This window comes from Oncorhynchus clarkii, chromosome 2 (assembly GCF_045791955.1).
Source record: "Oncorhynchus clarkii lewisi isolate Uvic-CL-2024 chromosome 2, UVic_Ocla_1.0, whole genome shotgun sequence".
Lineage (NCBI taxonomy): Eukaryota > Metazoa > Chordata > Actinopteri > Salmoniformes > Salmonidae > Oncorhynchus > Oncorhynchus clarkii.
This window is the reverse complement of record NC_092148.1, coordinates 49,938,032-49,958,826: the sequence shown is the minus strand read 5'-3', so window position 1 is coordinate 49,958,826 and position 20,795 is coordinate 49,938,032. Positions and strand designations below refer to the sequence as shown.

Genomic DNA, 20,795 nt, shown 5'->3' with positions numbered 1-20,795 from the left:
ATTCTATTGAAATGGTTACTTGCATAGTACAGTCTTTTAGACATGTAGCTAGCTAGCTAAACAATGAAACATAATCCCATCTCATAACCTTACTAACCTGCACGAATCTGCAGGTAGCTAACCAACCAGGTTCAATGTTAGCTACCTAACATTAGGCTATAACTAGCTTATGCAAATGGTTCTGGGATACAAATAATATTACTACACAGACATGTAACGTTAGCTAGCAAGCCAGACAACTAACACTTTAACTTGAAATGAAAACAACTGTGACAAAATGTAAAATGAGTAATATCTGAAAAAGGTAGCTAGCTAGATTATCTTACCCGTATACATGGATGCACGCTTCTCCCTCTCTGTCACGGATGCCATGGTTGCCCTTAGTTTTAAGATGTAATCCGGAGACAGGTGTATTATACAACAGCCTTCTGTGTGTTCTCTTTTCGACTCCCTCTGCATTTTGCGATCAAATGCCAGAATCTTCTCCATCTCCTTAGCTATCATAGTCTAATTCCACTGATTTCAAAACTCGGTCCCCCAGAAAGTGGAACACTTCTGCAGTTCTACGACATAATATCTTTCAAAAAAAGCAGCATTAGAAAGGATTACCTACCACATACTGACCAGCTCATGTTACAAACAGACACACAGACACTCATCTGGGGTTTCTCTCACAGGATATGGATAGAGCGAACTCATCTGTCAGGAAGTGATGCGATGTTGTGGGCGGCTAGCCAACTAGGCCATCACCTGAGAGAAATCATCACCTCCTCCCACAATGCACTGGGCCCCTATCCACAAAGCGTCTTTGAGTAAGAGTGCTGATCTCAAATCGGTCCATACAATCTTATTCATTATGACCTAAAAGGCAAAACTATTATAGCTTAGCCTTAAGATCAGTGGTATTCAAATACAATTGTATTATTTTTTATTTTGATAAGAGATTAAAATACAATGAATTGAAAATTGTGTTATTTAAAAATCTGAATGTACCCATTTTAAGGTTGTGTCATTAGATTTGAAGTGGGGTTGGGTGGGGTTGCCAGTAATTCTTGGAGGGAAAAAATGGCGACACCAGAAATTCTGGCAGGAAGAAAATGGGGCCCACGCTAAAACAGTTTGAATACCACTGCCTTAGATGAACTATCAGCAAAACCTTTGAAGCTACTAAAACGAGAGGATAAGTGTTAAAAACTAAAGGCTCAGTCTGAAATGTGTGACTGAAATGGAGGCAAAACAAATCACATCAAATGAAAATACGACTTCATTATCCGATGGAAAACAGAAACTAATATATTCACTGAAACAAAACCTACAAATGCACAAGGAGACCCACAAAACCCTTCATGTCCATAAACACAAGAAACAAATAGTCAAATCTTTCCATCTGCACACACAGAATTCCTCAGCGCTTCGCTGTATAGAAACCTTGTAACGCAGATCTGACTCAGACATTTACTTTGTCGTCATGAGAGGGGAAGAAAACACTTACGGGGTGCATCCCCAACGGCACCCTAGTGCACTACTTTTGAGCAGAGCCCTAACCTTTACCCTAACCCTATGGGCTCTGGTCAAAAGTAGTGCCATGGGGAGTAGGGCGCCATTTGGGACACAGGCCAAGGACTGGCACTTACGAAGGGCCATTCTGCCAGGCAATCTAGGCAGCGACAGCCAGCTTTTCAGCACATTGGTTATTATCATCACTCTGGGCCTTCTGAGAGTTGTCACCCTGGAATAAAGGGCCTTGAAGGGGATGTTCTTTCCCACAAGTTGTAGCTTATTTTCAACTTCCCTAAGGTGTTGCCATTTCCTCCAAAACCTTTTTTTAAAATTCGTTAGCTGGTTATTTAGCAAAAGTCCAGAATAGCTAGTAGGAAACGACAGTAACCAGGGTGCAATTTCAAATATAGAAAATGATAACCAGATATAAAAGGACCTGGGCTTTGGCTCTCATTGCCGCCTCCCTTCAGGGCCAGACTGACGTGCAGCAAGGAGAAAACCACTGTGGTCACGTTTGTAGTGTAGTGTAGTGCACCCAAACAGGGGACGTCATTAGGACAGACAGTGGCAATGTTTTTTTCATGTTCTGGTGTGTTTGGGGGACCTGATATAGATATTGTACAGAGCAGTTTAGGGGAAGGTATAGAAGGAACATCACATTAAAAGGAGACAACCGGCTTCAAAATGCCTCTTTGGTTCTGGAGTATTACAATATCGCCACATAAAAAAAGTCATCACACGACCCCATTCCTGACCTATCCAGAGAGCAAGTGTGTGTATAAATACTCAGCGTGAGGCCTTGTGGAGGTGGAAACACGCTCTCTGCTCTCCCTCCCCATTCCCTGTCTGCCTGTGGTCCAGGTGTTTGAAATCCACCCTGTCGCTGCCATGGCGACAGTCAACAAAAGCATTGCACTGCCCGGCGAGTCAGCGATCCCTCTTGTGAGCGAGTCATCACATTGCTAGCGTAGCTTTGCCCATCATCACCAGATACCATAGCAATGAGGAGAGAGAGAGAGAGGTTAAGAATCTGCAAATAACTGTTTGAGATACGGAGAGAGGGGCAATAGACTGATTGAAAGAAAGAGAAGAGAGAGAAGAAGTTGCAGACAGACGGACAAGCAGGTAGGCAGGCAGGCAGACAGACAGACCTGACACGGACACGAGACGCCAATCCAGCCTGATATAAAAATAAGAGGCAAAAACCTGTGGCCTCTTATAAAGTGTGAAGCCTAGACACTTTAGCCACTCCTGGGTCTGAGAGGCCCAGCCAGTCTCCCTTTAGACGCCAGTCTCCCCAAGGCAATATTATAAGACCTTAGATGAGGTTTCAACTTGGCTTTGATGGTGATCTGTTAGGTGGTGCCTCTATCAAAAGCAGTGCTGGAACAAGGATATGTGATCTAAAGACTATACCAGGCGTCTGAGCCCGGAGGTCAAGATCCCTGCTGGTTTTCTGTGCTTCTACCTGATGATTAATTGCACACACCTGGCATCCCAGGTCTAAATCAGTCCTTGATTAGAGGCGAGGAATTAAAAATCAGCGGTGGAACTGGCTTCGAGGTCCAGATTTGAATGTCTTATGTGAAGTAATTTGCACTTCATCAGCAGTCTCCACATCATATTGAACTAAGCCTAAAATGTTGTGGGTCTGTGCTGTCATCTTTTACACTCAGTTTGTTAGTACCGAGTCATACCCCCCTTTGCCTCCAGAACAGCCTGAATTATTCAGGGCAAGGAAGGAAACGTTGCTCAATTGGTATCAAGGGACCTAACGTGTGCCAGGTAAACATTCCCCACACCATTACACCACCGCCACCAGCCTGTACTGTTGACATCAAGCAGGACGGGTCCATGGACTCATGCTGCTTACACCCTGACTGCCCTCAGCATGACGCAACAGGAACTGGGATTCGTCGAACCAGGCAATGTTTTTCCACTCCTCAATTGTCCAGTGTTGGTGATCGCGTGCCCACTGGAGCGCTTCGTCTTGTTTCTAGTTGATAGGAGTGGAACCCGGTGTGGTCGTTTGCTGCAATAGCCCATACGTGTTCAAAGACCAACGAGTTGGACGTTCCGAGATGCTGTTCAGCACACCACTGTTGTACTGCGCCATTGTTTGCGGCCCACCTATTAGCTTGCCTGATTCTTCCCATTCTCCTTCGACCTTTCATCAATGAGCCGTTTCCTCCCACAGGACTGCCGCTGACTGGATGTTTAGTTTGTCGCACCAGTCTCGGTAAATGCTAGACACTGTCGTGCATGAAAAGCCCAGTAGGTCGGCCGTTTCTGAGACACTGGGACCGGCGCCTGGCACCGACGATCATACCCCGCTCAAAGTTGCTAAGGTCACTCGTTTTGCCCATTCTCACATTCAATCAAACAGTCCCTGAATGCCTCAATGCAGATCTGCTGGCTTTATATGCTGGAGCAAGATACGGCCACAGTCATATCCTAAATAGCTACTATTTTTATTTCTCAAATGGTCATTGAAGCTCGCCTCCCATTCGTCATTCAAGTGCATAGGCAACGGTAGGGAAGGAAACCAGCATTTCTCTCCTGTTCTATTGGTTTTCATATCAACTTTCTTTCGTTGTCCAGAAGCCAAAGGAACAGTCCTGGTCATATTAGCAACCCATCCTAGTGGTTGCATCTTTAGAGTTCCCCTCTAACAGAGATGTTCATCTCTGTCACCTGCAATCAGGTGCTCTGTTTAGAATGGTGTTTCCCCGGGAATGATTTTTTAGCAAATGTTTGAAAATGTGGTTTTATTGGCTGCTTCATTACATGAGTTGCATGTTCTGTTAAGGTGAATTACCATAATCTAAACGTGATGTGTCATTCTGAGCACCGTGAGTGGTCGCCCTAATGGGTTGTGCACCCAATGTATATAGGTCCAATACATTTCTGAAACGGCCGGCAAATTAAAATCCTCCCTGTCACATTGTCCGGCGCCACATTTTCCTGACGGAAAACCCTGGACTAGCCCTAGTGTAGAGCCAGACAGAGCAACGCCTGTGATCTACGTGGTAGTTTGACCTACTTTTGTTGAATGCGCCGATTTTATAATCGCTCACCAAACTACAGGTAGTGCTAGGCTACATTGTATCCCACAATTCTCATGGCTGCGGCATTATAGCTTGCCTAGTTCCCCCGAAACGCTTTCAAGGCTACAGCTGCACTGAGACTCATTACACAACGCACACACCGACACACACCTCTGGCCTGTTCCTCTGTATGCAGTGCTAGATAGAGGGTGTGCATGCTGAGTGGCCGTGACACATTATCTGCGCGGCTCAAATAAGCCTCCACGCCCACATACTGTAGCCGTTAATGAGACGGATCCATCAGAACATAGCAGGGGAATGTGCTCTCCTGTTCTCGCCAGACAGAAGGAGAGAGCAAGAGTGAGCTAGAAGAGGGAACGAGAGAGATGGAGCGACTACCAGAGAGAGAAAGTGAGACAGACTGGAGAGAGATATGGAGCGAGGTAGAGAACAGAGCTCCACGCTGGCGAGTGTGTGGTGTCCGTGTTATTTGCGCCACAGCTGTTTAGATTTTACATTGACGAGCAGCCAGTGCAGTGTGTAGATGCAATGAGATATTCAAGAAATAAGAAAGTTCTGCGTGAACTCATGCTTGTCCACTGTAGTTTTGGGTTGAGGAACAAAATCCAAAATCTTTTTCATGGAATGACTGTGCACAACCATTCCAATCTGTGTCATCTTGGGCCAAAGTGCTGGACCCTGACACAGGAGGGGGACAAATGGCACTTTGTTCTAACCAAAGGTAGTCTAAATTCACTCATATTTGGTCCCCCATTTAAAGGTTAGAGCACAGGACGACTGAAGACTTCTGACAAGCTACAACCAGAGAGGAAGAGGCGGAGAGAGAGAGAGAGGAAGAGGCGAAGAGAGAGAGAGAGGAAGAGGCGAAGAGAGAGAGAGAGGAAGAGGCGAAGAGAGAGAGAGAGGAAGAGGCGAAGAGAGAGAGAGAGGAAGAGGCAAAGAGAGAGAGAGAGAGGAAGAGGCAAAGAGAGAGAGAGAGGAAGAGGCGAAGAGAGAGAGGAAGAGGCGAAGAGAGAGAGGAAGAGGCGAAGAGAGAGAGGAAGAGGCGAAGAGAGAGAGGAAGAGGCGAAGAGAGAGAGGAAGAGGCGAAGAGAGAGAGGAAGAGGCGAAGAGAGAGAGGAAGAGGCTCTTGTCCAAAATCTGTCCACAAAAAATAAGACCATGAAGTGAGGAACCAGGAAGTGAGGAACATTTGTAGAGGTTAATGAGTGTCAAATTGAATTGCAAATTTTCTATGTGAGGCTTATTTGATCAAATAGAAGTTTCATTTGATTTATTTTACCTTTAATTAACTAGTCAAGTCAGTTAAGAACCAATACTTATTTTCAATGACTGCCTAGGAACAGTGGGTTAACTGCCTTGTTCAGGGGCAGAACGACAGATTTTTATCTTGTCAGCTCGGGGATTCGATCTTGCAACCTTCCGGTTACTAGTCCAACGCTCTAACCACTAGGCTACTTGCCGCCCCGTTGTTAGAGCGGTCGCTCGACCATCTTATCAATATAATAGAAAATCTTCAGTAAAACCAACTACAAGGTTCTACCAATGGTGCTCGTCTCCTTTCCCGAAGTTCACAGGTTTTTCAGAAATCCTGGTCGGAAGATTCTCAGAATCTGGAGGGGATAAGCTGGGAGGGTATCTTCCATCTGGGAATGATGCAACCAGGAATTAAGAAAAACCTGGTCATATTTTTCCAGAATCTCCATGCACACAATTTCGGAGGGCAGAGCAACAAAAAAAAGAGAGAAGAGACAGAAGAACGCAAAGAGAGAAAGAGAAATTAGAGCAAGAGATGGACAGATGCGTTGCGTTGTGACACCCCACACCAGTACTCTGAGCTAAACTGGGGGTTTCAAGATGTGCAGATCATGCGCCTATAACACTACACTTATATACCAGAGTTTGTAGGTCACAACTCATGAGCAGTTAGGGTGGTAAATCATAGCTGTACTGACAGTGTGCCATTTGGTTCACACAGTCAGGGTTAAGATGGCCTGGTAGAGGCCAGCTAAGGGTAGAGTGGAATCTGGAGACCAGGTCCCTGGACATTTGAGAGGGCACATGGTCCACCCTTCCAACCTTGATGATCCCTAAAGGGACCGAGAGAAAGAACATCCTATGTGGGTTAATGTACCACTGTTCCATAATCTCAGTTTCTGAACAACACTGGCTTTGCCTTTTACTTCACACCCAATGCTGTATACACCAAACAACAACTACATATCTTTACTCCAACAAAGCCAACGTTCCCAAATGTCAGCTTTCCCAGCAGTACTGGCTTTTTACCACTATTCCATTCATCCATAGATTGTTTCCTTGCTCCATATACCTTGACATATCTGGCCATCGCCACAATTCCTAGGCTCCCATCTAGTCTAGAAATAATACAGTTGGATTTACTTTAAAGATTGATATTTGTCTGAGACGCTGAATGAATACACATGAATATAGATACTTAAGCTCGACATTGGCTGTGTTCGAGGTTTGCACACTCGTAGTTACAAATAGATGTACGCCATTGACATTCCTGAGAGGCCACAGGTCTGTTATTGACCATTACCAACTAGCATTCCAGCGATATGCATCGCACAAAGGGTAGATACAAGTAGATTCGTCACTCACATTTCTTGGAGGATAAAACCAACGTTCTCCTGAGACACCTGTCCCGTCACGGGGTGCCGGAACGTCGTGGTCCTCTGGTTATGGCTATGAGAGGAACAGAGGAGAAGAGAGAGGGAATGGAGGTAGGAGGAGAGAGGGGGAAAAAAAACAGTAGAACAAATTTAGCATCCCTGGCTATCGAATCAGTCGGTGGTCATTGCGTTGGATTTTCACCCCCTTCCGCTCACATGTAGACACAAGCGGATCATTCTCTAGGGGCGTAGTGGGTTTCAAGCACCAAATAACCCCCTAGTCTCACCCCCCCCGACTTTCTCAGGCCTGTGTAGAATGTGTGGGGTGGCGGTGGCCCCCGTCCTGGACAGCTCGTATGATCTGGCCCTAAAGTGTCAGGCTCAGCACTAAATTTCAGACACACACACAAACACACACACACACACACACATACACACGGAGAGAGAGCAAAAGAGACAAAGAGAGAGAAAAAGAGACAAAGAGAGAGCAAAAGAGAGAGAGCGCGAAAGAGAGAGAGAGAGCGAAAGAGAGAGCGAAAGAGAGAGAGAGAGCGAAAGAGAGAGAGCGAAAGAGAAAGAGAGAGAGCGAAAGAGAGAGAGAGAGAGAGCGAAAGAGAGAGAGAGCAAAAGAGAGAGAGAGAGCGAAAGAGAGAGAGCGAAAGAGAGAGAGCGAGAGAGCGAGAGCGAGAGAGCGAGAGCGAGGTCAGGCCAGGCCAGGCCAGGCAAGGCCTCCATTGATTTCAACCTGGGGCCTGCGTCCCTAGGCTATTACTGATATGTACTTCTGCACTACATAGGAAATAGGGTGCCATGGCCCTCTATCAGTGGTGTAAATGCCATTGCCAAGGGGATAAACAAAGAGGAGTGGAGGCAGGGGGGCTGGTCAATAACGCTTTGCTTTGGAAAAGGCAAACGGCACCCAATGTTTTCCAACTATATACAGTCTTCAACATTCGACTCGTCTCGTGGGAGCTTGCAGAGTGAGGGTGGGTTGGAAAATCGAAGTCACGGTCAAAGTTGACTGCCTATACGATAAGGCTGATGACAAGTGTTCCATTTATGAAACACAAATCAATCGTAGTGTAACTGACGCTAAGTGAATCAGTGAAGTTTTTTATTTTATTTTAATAAATTTAAAAAAAAACATTTCAATCCACCTGCAGTGAAGCCGCTCGACATTCACATTACATTTTAGTCATTTAGCAGAAGCTCCCATCCAGAGCAGAACACAGGAGCAATCAGGCTGAAGTGCCCCCCTCATGGGCACATCAACAGATCCACCATCCAGTCTACTCGGGGGATCCGAACCAGCGAGTGTTGACATCTCAAAATAACTAGGGAAGACATTTGTGTAGCATCTTCTGATATCGCAAAGCCAATCACACATACATACTAAGTTCAGTAAGTCTTCAACACGTCTTGTTGTTGCTTGCTATGTGGGTTAAGTCAGTCCCTTTCAGAACATAAAGGCAGATTTGGATCTTTAAGGAGATCGCTGACGATAGGCAGCGCGTCGTCCCCAGATATCCCAGAGTACCAGGACGCTCTAATCCATTCCTCTTCTTCCAGGGGTTAGGATGTAATCAGTTAGGCCCTGCGTACACCACCAAGGCTGCATGCCAAATGGCACCCCATGCCCTATATAGTGCACTACTTTCGAACCAGTGCCAATAGAGCTCTGGGCAAAAGTAGTGCACAATGTAGGGAATAGGTTGACATTTGGGACACAGTCCAAGTGACTTAAAAACAAGCCTTTATAGGGCACACATCGCGCAACACCCTCCCAATATATTCCCTCCGTCAAATCTCTGTAGTTGAGCTGCTGCCGTCCCTGTTCCTGTCCCTGTCGGAGCTGATGTGGAGTGACAGCTGAGAGCTCACTTCCTGGTTAAGGAAGGGAAAAAAGCACTCTGGTCCAATACACACAGGGACGTCTGAAGAGGCTGCTGTGCTGTTAGTTGTCTTGACAGAGGCTGCATCCCAAATGGCACCAAAATTAATGCACTAAATATGGAATAGGGTGCCATTTGGGATGCAAGCAGAGTTATGTTTCACACAGGAAAATACGCACTATGCTCTAGATACGAGTCTCAGGAGACATATCTGCAACCAGAGGGTCTACCTTAGCATAGACAATTATCTTAGAAAAGTCTGTACTGCTGTCTATGCAAATAAACATAAGTATTAGCGATATTGGCTGAACAGGAATTAATCATTTTATAGTCATTTAGCAATAGTGCTGTCCAGGGGGATGGCAGTAGCACCCACCCTCCACAGTATTTGTCAGCCATGAGCGACAATGGTGACGTGGTCACAGATCCCCATCAAATTCAACAGCAAATGTAATGTTGCAACGATTTGGGATGACCTCAGTGTATTACTTGTAAACAACCAGTGCCAGTCTCAGGGCCCATATCTGCAACCAGAGGGGGAAAAACAATCTAGACCACCTTTACTCCACACACAGAGAAGCATACAAGCTTTCCCTCGCCCTCCATTTGGCAAATATGATTCTATCCTCCGGATTCCTGCTTACAACCAAAAACTAAAGCAGGAAGTACCAGTGACTCAATCTATACGGAAGTGGTCAGATGACACGGATGCTACGCTACAGGAACTTTTGCTAGCACGTTTTGCTAGAACAGACTGGAATATGTTCTGTGATTCATCCAATGGCATTGAGGAGTATGCCTCCTCAGTTACCAGATTCATCAATAAGTGCATTGACAACATCGTCCCCACAGTATGTACATATCCCAACCAGAAGCCATGGATGAAAGGAAACATCCACACCGAGCTAAAGGCTAGAGCTGCCGCTTTCAAGGAGCGGGACTCTAATCAGGACGCTTAAAACAACCCTGAACTTTTTCCACATTTTGTTACAGCCTTATTCTAAAATAGATTAAATAAACAATTTCCTCCACAATCTACTCACAACACCCCATAATGACAACACGAAAACATTTTTTTTTAATTTTTTTTTTAAATACATTTTGCAAATGTATTCAAAATAAAACAGAAAACCTTTTACTATGAAACTCGAAACTGGGCTCAGGTGCATCCTGTTTGCATTGATCATCCTTGAGATGTTTCTACAACTTGGAGTCCACCTGTGGTAAATTCAATTGATTGGACATGATTTGTAAAAATGCACATTACCGTCTATGTGATAAGGTCCCACAGTTGACAGTGCATGTCAGAGCAAAAACCAAGCCATGAGGTTAATGAAATTGTCCGTAGAGCTCAGAGACAGGATTGTGTCGAAGCATAAAGTGTACCATAACATTTTTGCAGCGTTGAAGGTCCCCAAGAACACAGTGGCCTCCATCATTCTTTCTAGAACTGGCCACCTGGCCAAACTGAGCAATCTGGGAAGAAAGGCCTTGGTCAGGGAAGTGACCAAGAACCCGATGGTCACTTTGACAGAGCTCCAGAGTTCCTCTGTGGAGCTGGTAGAACATTCCAGAAGGACAACCATCTCTGCAGCACTCCACCAATCAGGCCTTTATGGTAGAGCGGCCAGACGGAAGTCACTCTTCAGTAAAAGGCATACGACAGCCCTCTTGGACTCTGACCATGAGCGACAAGATTGTCTGGTCTGATGAAACAAAGATTGAACTGTTTGGCCTGGATGCCAAACGTCACATCTGGAGGACAGTGAAGCATGGTGGTGGCAGCATCATGCTGTGAGATGTTAGATATTACTGCACTGCTGGGAACAAACATTTCGCTGCACCTGAGATAACATCTGCAAACCTATGTAGGCGACCAATGAACAATTGATTTGGATATTTTGGGGTTGTTTCGAGGACTTTCCAGTATTTTGAGGGTAGCTATTTTCGGTTGTTTCTGGTATTTTGGGGGTAGCTGTTTGGAGTAGTTTCTGGGTGTTTCTGGTATTTTTTAATGGGCAGCTGTTTGGTATTTTGGGTTGTTTCTGTTCGTTTCTGGTTTGGGGTATTAAGTAAGACTAGATAAATGTTAACTCTTATTATCTGGCTTTGAACATGTTGTGGGAGTACCTAAACAGAGACACAGGTAAAGCGTCATAACAGATAACATCCCTCTAAGAAAAAATGTCTGCTTTCTCTCAAAAACCACCCCGCATGGTGAGAGAAATAACCCATTCCACACTGGCTTTAGCGCTGAGCTCATCCCTCTCCATGTACGGTGTGGTATCTACCTACAGTGCTGAGGAGGTACATAAGGACACTCAAGTCTTGATTGGCACATCAAGGGAGGTAAACATTAATGTAAACAAATGTTGGTTACTTGGCTACTATGCCCACCCCATCCCAGTGCAGATGACTTAACCTCTTAGAATGTGTGTGTGTGCAAAGGCATGTGTTTATTTGTAGTAGTAGTAGTAGTAGTAGTAGTAGTAGTAGTAGTAGTAGTGGTAGTGGTAGTGGTAGTAGTAGTAGTAGTAGTAGTAGTAGTAGTGTCTCCATCTAACATCAGCAAGCGCTGCTCACTAAGTAGTGGTGTGAACGTTTAAACAAAATTGAGATCCTTATTGTTAAGTAAAATCCATAACAGAAAAACAATGTTTTTCTTTATGTAGACGCAGAACGTAAACAGCATAGTCTATTTCCGCATCAACTAAGAGCATTGCAGCGCAAAGTTCAATTTCTCCTGTTTGGTGCCCTGGCTACCGTACAGAACAGCGTGAAACGAACCCGTGCGTGCACCTGCGCAGATACTGTGTGTGACTGGGAGAGCGAAGTGTTGCATCTCGCTCATCTCAATATCCTAGCCTATTCATTGATGATAGGCCATGCTTGACTGAAGTTGCTTGACGGAAGTTGCTTGACATTGCAAGCCAGGAAATTGCGAGATACAGCATTTCATTGAAAGATACAGGTTTTGACTGCCAATAGACAGGCCTAGTGCACGGTTCTGACTGTCTGCCTGGTGGCCGACTTGCCTATGCGGTGCCCCTCCCGTCGCTCTCCATCCCTCGCTAGCTCGCTAAGAAAGATGGAAGTGTTTGTGTTCTCGGAAGTATGGCAACAAATCACTCTCCACCAATCCAAAAATACTGAAACTTAGGAGTGGAGTCCTAGCGGAATCGAATCTTGACACTCAGAAATTTCAGTAGACACCAGGAGTCAGCATGAAAGGAGTCGAGGAATCATTTATTTTTGTGATGACGCTCCTCCACTAAGTCATCATCGTTAACAGTTGTAAAAATGGCAGAGAAAATCAAGCGACAGCAGCGGTCCTGCATGTCAATACTCTGAGAAGTTACAGTTGAAGTCAGAAGTTTACAATCACTAAGGTTGGAGTCATTAAAACTCATTTTTCAACCACTCCACAAATGTCTTGTTAACGAACTAAGGTTTTGGCATGTCGGTTAGGACATCTAATTTGTGCATGACAAGTAATTATTCCAACAATTCTTGACAGACAGATTTCACTTATAATTCACTGTATCACAATTGCAGTGGGTCAGAAGTTTACATACACTAAGTTGACTGTGCCTTTAAACAGCTTTGAAAATTCCAGAAAATGTCATCATGGCTTTAGAAGCTTCTGTTAGGCTAATTGACATCATTTGAGTCAATTGGAGGTGTACCTGTGGATGTATTTCAAGGCCTACCTTCAAACTCAGTGCCTCTGCTTGACATCATGGGAATATCAAAAGAAAATCAGCCAAGACCTCAGAAAAACAATTGTAGACCTCCACAAGTCCGGTTCATCCTTGGGAGCAATTTCCAAACGCCTGACGGTACCACGTTCATCTGTACAAACAATAGTACGCAAGTATAAACACCATGGGACCAAACAGCTGTCATACCGCTCAGGAAGCAGACATTCTGTCTCCTAGAGATGAACATACTTTGGTGCGAAAAGTGCAAGTCAATCCCAGAACAACAGCAAAGGACCTTGTGAAGATGCTGGAGGAAACAGGTCCAAAAGTATCTATATCCACAGTAAAACGAGTCCTATATTGACTTAACCTAAAAGGCCGCTCAGCAAGGAAGAAGCCACTGCTCCAAAACAGCCATAAAAAAGCCAGACTACGGTTTGCCACTGCACATGGGGACAAAGATTGTACTTTTTGGAGAATTGTCCTCTGGTCTGATGAAACAAAAATGGAATTCTTTAGCCATAATGACCATCGTTATGTTTGGTGGGAAAAAGGGGAAGGCTTGCAAGCTGAAGAACACCATCCCAACTGTGAAGCACACGGGTGGCAGCATCATGTCGTGGGAGTGCTTTGCTGCAGGAGGGACTGGTGCACTTCACAAAATAGATGGCATCATGAGAATGGAAAATTATGTGGATATATTGAAGCAACATCTCAAGACATCAGTCAGTAAGCTAAAGCTTGGTTGCAAATGGGTGTGAGCAAGGAGGTCTACAAACCTGACTCAGTTACACCAGCTCTGTCAGGAGGAATGGGCCAAAATTCACCCAACTTATTGTGGGAAGCTTGTGGAAGGCTACCCGAAACATTTTACCCAAGTTAAACAATTTAAAGGCAATGCTACCAAATACGAATTGAGTGTATGTAAACTTATGACCCACTGGGAACGTGATGAAAGAAATAAAAGCTGAAATAAATCACTCTACTATTATTCTGACATTTCACATTCTTAAAATAAAGTGGTGATCCTAACTGACCAAAGACAGGGAATTTGTACTCGGAATAAATGTCAGGAATTGTGAAAAACTGAGTTTAAATGTACTCGGCTAAGGTGTATGTAAACTTTCGACTTAAACTGTAAATGAGAAGGAAATCCAAACTTTGCGAGATGGAATTGAGGTACAGCAATGATGGTTAAGCATTGTCCCTGTACTATCTGAAAGTGACGCACTGTGAGACGGTTGACAGCAGCACAGCTGCCATGTGAATTCACATGAAATTTTAAGCATTTTTTGTATGTAATTTTTTTTCTCTCCCTTTGTCACATCCCTATAACTAACACAACCGAAAACCAGTATTTAACCTACATTCTCCTAACCTGCTCCCATTTCAGACTTAATTCAAGCCTCCCGAGTGTGTGTATTTACTGTAAAAGCAGGCTGCTGTGTTGTTTGGTTAGCGGTGCTATTGAAGTGCTGTGTTCTGTCAGGGGCTCTGTATCGAGTCCTGTCAGGACAGCAGCAAAGGGCTGTTATTGTTCGCACGCACGCGCACACACACACACACTTTTCTTAAAATACGCCTACAATAGGCCTTGGCTTAAAACAGTTTCCTTTTTTCTCATCCAGTACAGTATGCATTTCCCTCTGAGAAACCAGCTTTCTCCTATATCAAAACCACTATCACTGAGTGAGAGAGAGGCTAAAAAGCTCACAAGTGTCAACCTGTGAAAATGCTTCAGTGCATGGTTCAAGCAGAACTGTGAACTCAAGCAGTGCACTGAATAGGGTGGCATTTGGGACGCAGGCCATGCTGCACACTGCTCTCTGTCTGGCGGCTCTCTGCTTTAAGTTCCTACACATGCAGATAAGAGGCTCTGGTGTCATTAGTGATGCGAGATGAAGATTGACTGGACAACATTGTGCAAATGCCTGTTGATAAAGTCTTATTCCATTCGCCCATTTTCTCATGATGAAATTACAGAGAAGAAAAGAAGGGCCCGTATTCACAAAGCGTTACAGAGTAAGAATACTGATCTAGGAAAAAGTCCCCCCTGTCCGTAAGTTCAATAAGATTTAAAAAGGCAAAACTGATCCTAAACCAGCACTCCTACAAGACTGAATACAGGCCCGTAATAAATTAACCACTGTCCATTTCTCTGTCGGAAGTTTACATTACGCGTTAGCCTCATACATTTAAACTCAGTTTTTCACAATTCCTGACATTTAATCGAAGTAAAAATTCCCTGTCTTAGGTCAGTTAGGATCACCACTTTATTTTAAGAATGTGAAATGTCAGAATAATAGGATTTATTTATTTCAACTTTTATTTCTTTCATCACATTCCCAGTGGGTCAGAAGTTTACATACACTCAATTAGTATTTGGTAGCATTGCCTTTAAATTGTTTAACTTGGGTCAAATGTTTCAGTTAGTCTTCCACAAGCTTCCCGCAATAGGTTTGGATAATTTTGCACCATTCCTCCTGACAGAGCTAATGTAACTGAGTCAGGTTTGTAGGCCTCCTTGCTCGCACATGCTTTTTCAGTTCTGCCCACAAATTTTCTATAGGATTGAGGTCAGGGCTTTGTGATGACCACTCCAATACCTTGACTTTGTTGTCCTTAAGCCATTTAGCCACGACTTTGGAAGTATGCTTGGGGTCACTGTGCATTTGGAAGACCCATTTGCGACCAAGCTTTAACTTCCTGACTGATGTCTTGAGATGTTGCTTCAATATATCCACATAATTTTCCATCCTCGTGATGCCATCTATTTTGTGAAGTGCACTAGTCCCTCCTGCAGCAAAGCACCCCCAACCCATGATGCTGCCAACCCCCGTGCTTCAGTGTTCTTCGGCTTGCAAGCCTCCCACTTGTCCCTCCAAACAGAACAATGGTCATTATGGCCAAACAGTTCTATTTTTGTTTCATCAGACCAGAGAACATTTCTCCAAAAAGTACGATCTTTGTTCCCATGTGCAGTTGCAAACCGTAGTCTGGCTTTTTTATGGCAGTTTTGTAGCAGTGGCTTCTTCGTTGCTGAGCGGCCTTTCAGGTTATGTCAATTTACTGTGGATATAGATACTTTTGTACCTGTTTCCTCCAGCCTCTTCACAAGGTCCTTTGCTGTTGTTCTGGGTATGATTTGCACTTTTCGCACCAAAGTACGTTCATCTCTAAGAGACAGAACACGTCTCGTTCCTGAGTGGTATGACGGCTGCGTGGTCCCATGGTGTTTATACTTGCATACTATTGTTTGTAGAGATGAACGTGGTACCTTCAGGCGTTTGGAAATTGCTCCCAAGGATGAACCAGACTTGTGGAGGTCTACCATTTTTTTCTGAGGTCTTGGCTGATTTCATTTGATTTTTCCATGATGTCAAGCAAAGAGGCACCGAGTTTGAAGGTAGGCCTTGAAATACATCCACAGGTACACCTCCAATTGACTCAAATGATGTCAATTAGCCTAACAGAAGCTTCTAAAGCCATGACATCATTTTCTGGAATTGTCCAAGCTGTTTAAAGGCACAGTCAACTTAGTGTATGTCAACTTCTGACCAACTGGAATTGTGATACAGTGAATTATAAGTGATATGACCTGTCTGTAAACAATTGTTGGAAAAATTACTTGTGTCATGCACAAAAGTAGATGTCCTAACCGACTTGCCAAAACTATCGTTTTTAAACAAGAAATTTGTGTTGTGGTTGAAAAACAAGTTTTAATGACTCCAACCTAATTGTATGTAAACTTCCGACTTCAACTCTACACCCCCCCCTCCCTTCATTCGGAAAGTATTGTGACTTATTATCCCATTTTTTTTAACGTTAAATCAAATCAAACTGGAGCAGCAGCACGGCCAGGTGGACTGGGGACAGCAAGGAGTCATCAGGCCAGGTAGTCCTGAGGCATGGTCCTAGGGCTCAGGTCCTCCGAGAGAGAGAGAGAGAGGAGTGAAAGCCGACAGCCTTGTTTTTTTCTCCCTCATCAATCTACACACAATACCCCATAATGACAAAGCAAAAACATGTTTGTAGATTTTTTTGGCTATTTTATATAAATAAATAATAAAAAAACTGAAATTTCACATTTACATAAATATTCAGACCCTTCACTCAGTACTTTTTTGAAGCACCTTTGGCAGAGATTACAGCCTTGAGTCTTATTTGATAAAACGCTACAAGCTTGGCACACCTGTATTTGGCGAGTTTCTCCCATTCTTCTCTTCAGATCCTCTCAGGCTCTGTCAGGTTGAATGGAGAGCATTGCTGTATGGGTTCAAGTCCGGGCTCTGGCTGGACATTCAGAGACCTGTCCCGAAGCCACTCCTGCATTGGCTTGGCTGTGTGCTTAGGGTCGTTGTCCTGTTGGATGGTGAACCTTCACCCCAGTCTGAGGTTCTGAGCGCTCTGGAGCAAGATATCATCAAGGATCTCTCTGTACTTTGCTCCATTAATCTTTTCCTTGATTCTGACTAGTCTCCGCAACCTCCATGCTTCACCGTGGGGATGGTGCTAGGTTTACTCCAAAAGTGATGCTTGCCATTCAGGCCAAAGCTTTCAATCTTGGTTTTATCAGACCAGAGAATCTTGTTTTTCATGGTCTGAGTCTTTAGGTGCCTTTTGGCAAACTCCAAGCGGGCTGTCATGTGTCTTTTAGTGAGAAGTGACCGCAGAGTGCTGAAGCGCTTAGCACGTCTGTCCTCGGTTGCAACACTGACTACCGAGTTCCAAACTGCCTCTGGAAGCAACATCAACACAATAACTGTGTCAGGACCTTCATAAAATGTTTTTTTGTGGCCGAGCAACCGCACACAAGCCTAAGATCACCATGCGCAATGCCAAGGGTCGGCTGAAGTGGTGTAAAGCTTGCCGCCATTGGACTCTGGAGCACTGGAAATGCATTCTCTGGAGTGATGAATCACGCTTCACCATCTGGCAGGCCGACAAACTAATCTGGGTTTGGCGGATGCCAGGAGAACATTACCTGCCCCAAGGTATAGTGACAACTGTAACGTTTGGTGGAGGATAAATAATGGTCTGGGGCTGTTTTTCATGGTTTGGGCTAGGCCCCTTAGTTCCAGTGAAGGGAAATCTTAATGCTACAGCATACAATGACATTCTAGACGATTCTGCACTTCCTACTTTGTGGCAACAGTTTGGGGAAGGATCTTTCCTGTTTCAGCATGACAATGCCCCTGTGCACAAAGCGAGGACCATACAGAATTGGTTTGTCAGCTCGGTGTGGAAGAACTTGACTGGCCAGCACAGGGCCCTGACCTCAACCACATCGAATGCCTTTGGGATGAATTGGAACCCCTACTGCGAGCCAGGCCTAATCGCCCAACATCAGTGACCGACCTCACGAATACTCGTGGCTGAATGGAAGCAAGTCCTAAAAGCAATGTTACAATATCTAGTGGAAAGCATTCCAAGAAGAGTGGGGGGACCAACTCCATATGAATTAATCCCATGATTTTGCCATGAGATGTTTGACGAGTAGGTGTCCACATACATTTGGTAATGTAGCGTATCAAAGGCTAAATATGTTGGCTTTGAACAGCAGGTTACGTCACAAATGGCACCTTATTCCCTTAATAGTGCATTACTTTTGACAAGTGCCCATATGGTCCTGGTAAAAATGTATGCACTAAATAGGGAACAGGGTACCTTTCGGGATGCAGCCTCCTCTCCTCACTGACGTCTCATCCAATCCTAAGTGGAGACATTTGTCTCCGTATCTACTGGCGTGAGACAGCTGGCAGGTTTGCGAGAGCTGCGCGCTGAGCAAGACAGATTGCTTCAAAACATCTATTTGGTGAGTGGGTGTGTGTGTGTTCAGTCAAAAAGGTCAGGTCTATTTAAAGGTTTCCAGATGAAATGTGTTTGAAATGCAGGGCGGAGGACAGATGTAGGGACGGAGGGAGGGGAGGGAGGGAGAGAAAGGAGGGCGGTTGTTGGTGCATTCTGAGGGACAGAGCGAGGTCATTCCCATTCAAAGTGCGGAGACGTCTGGGTGTGTGAGTGTGCGCGCGCATGAGTCTGTCTGTCCATGTATACGTGTGTATGCGTGTGTGGCATTTGTTTGTATGGGTATCAGTGTGTGTGTGTATATATATATATATATATATATATATATATATATATAAGTTGGCGTGTGTAATGCAATGTGGGTATCAGTGTGTGTGTGTGTGTGTGTGTATACGTTGGCGTGTGTAATGCGATGTGGGTGTCTGCGTACGTGGTGGCAAAGACAGACATTTAAAGTAGCCCTTTGAGAGGAGCTGCTATGTAGGCTCTGAATAATACAGCTAATAATTATCCTTCCATCCCACATGCTGGCTTTTGTTAAAGAGATGAAGAGGCTCCGGTGTCATCAGAAGTTGAGAACTCGGAACACCAGCACTCTCCTCCAAAAGAAAACTGTTTCAACGCAGACTTTGAACTATTGTTAAAAAGGCACAGATTGATTTCAAGAGGCGGGTAGTTAGGACTGGATATACAAGCCTCCACACACAACCATCACACGCACACCACATACAGCATGTACACACATGTAGCCTACAACACACACGTAAAACTGCATGTACACGTACAAGTGAACGTGCACACAATCACACACACACACACACACACACACAACCCTGCCACGGATTTTTACAACTTTTTTTAACTAGGCAAGTCAGTCAAGAACAAGTTCTTATTTTCAATGACAGCCTAAGAACAGTGGGTTAACGGTCTGGTTCAGGAGCAGAACGACAGAACGACCTTGTCAGCTCAGGGGATTCGAACTTGCAACCTTCCGTTTACTAGTCCAACGCTCTAACCACTAGGCTACGCTGCCACCCCTAAGTCAAATACAGTGGGAGCCAGGCTAGCAACAGCAGCAGGCAGGTATATATGTTGGCCTTTTCATCACATTAAAAAAGGCATCACTACAGTAAGTAGGCACCTCAGCATGCTAGCGGCTCCTGTATACGTCATCATTGCGCTAACGCTAGTTAGCGATGGCTCCAGAAACTACGTTCAAACCGCACACAGAGATACAGCACCAGTAAAACGTTTGGACGCACCTTCTCAATCAAGGTTTTGTTTTCTTTTTTTTGTATTTTCTACATTGTAGAATAATAGTGAAGACATCAACACTATTAAATAACACGTATGGAATCATGTGGTAAGCAACAAAAAAAAAAAGTGTGATTCTTCAAAAGTAGCAACCTCTTTGCCTTGATGACAGCTTTGCACACTCTTGGCATTCTCTCAACCAGCTTCATGAGGAATGCTTTTCCAACAGTCTTGAAGGAGTTCCCACATATGCTGAGCACTTGTTGGCTGCTTTTCCTTTCACTCTGCAGTCCAACTCATCCCAAAACGTCTCAATTAGTTTGAGGCCAGGTGATTGTGGAGGCCAGGTCATCTGATGCAGCACTCAATCACTCTCCTTCTTGGTCAAACAGCCCTTACACAGCCTGGAGGTGTTTTTTGGGTCATTATCCTGTTGAAAATGATAGTGAGACTAAGTGAAAACCAGATGGGATGGCGTATTGCTGCAGAATGCTGTGGTAGCCATGCTGGTTAAAATAAATCACTGACAGTGTGACCAGCAAAGCACCCCCACACAATCACACCTCCTCCTCCATGCTTCACGGTGGGAACCACACGTGGAGATCATCTGATCACCTACTTTGCGTCTCACAAAGACACGGCAGTGTCCTTTTAGTAGTGGTTTCTTTGCAATTTGACCATGAAGGCCTGACTCACACAGCCTCCTCTGAACAGTTGATGTTGATATGTGTCTGTTGCCTGAACTCTGTGATGCATTTATTTGGGTTGCAATCTGAGGCTGGTAACTCGAATGAACTAATCCTTTGCAGCAGAGGTAACTCTGGGTCTTCCTTTCCTGTGGCGGTGCTCATGAGAGACAGTTTCATCATAGCGCTTGATGGTTTTTGCAACTGCAGCTGAAAAAACGTTCAAAGTTCTTGAAATTGTCCGGATTGACTG

At 44.6% G+C, this 20,795-nt stretch overlaps 1 protein-coding gene across 8 annotated transcripts in view; it reads right to left on the bottom strand.

Moving 5' to 3' along the window:
- LOC139368980 (pleckstrin homology domain-containing family A member 7-like) overlaps window positions 1-20,795 on the bottom strand; it is a 163,663-nt gene that overhangs the window by 64,979 nt on the left and 77,889 nt on the right. For all 8 annotated transcript variants that reach the window (XM_071108517.1, XM_071108524.1, XM_071108534.1 and 5 more), the window contains exon 4: window positions 7,191-7,274. In XM_071108517.1, the coding sequence (XP_070964618.1) occupies window positions 7,191-7,274 (84 nt within the window). The remainder of the gene's footprint in view (window positions 1-7,190; window positions 7,275-20,795) is intronic.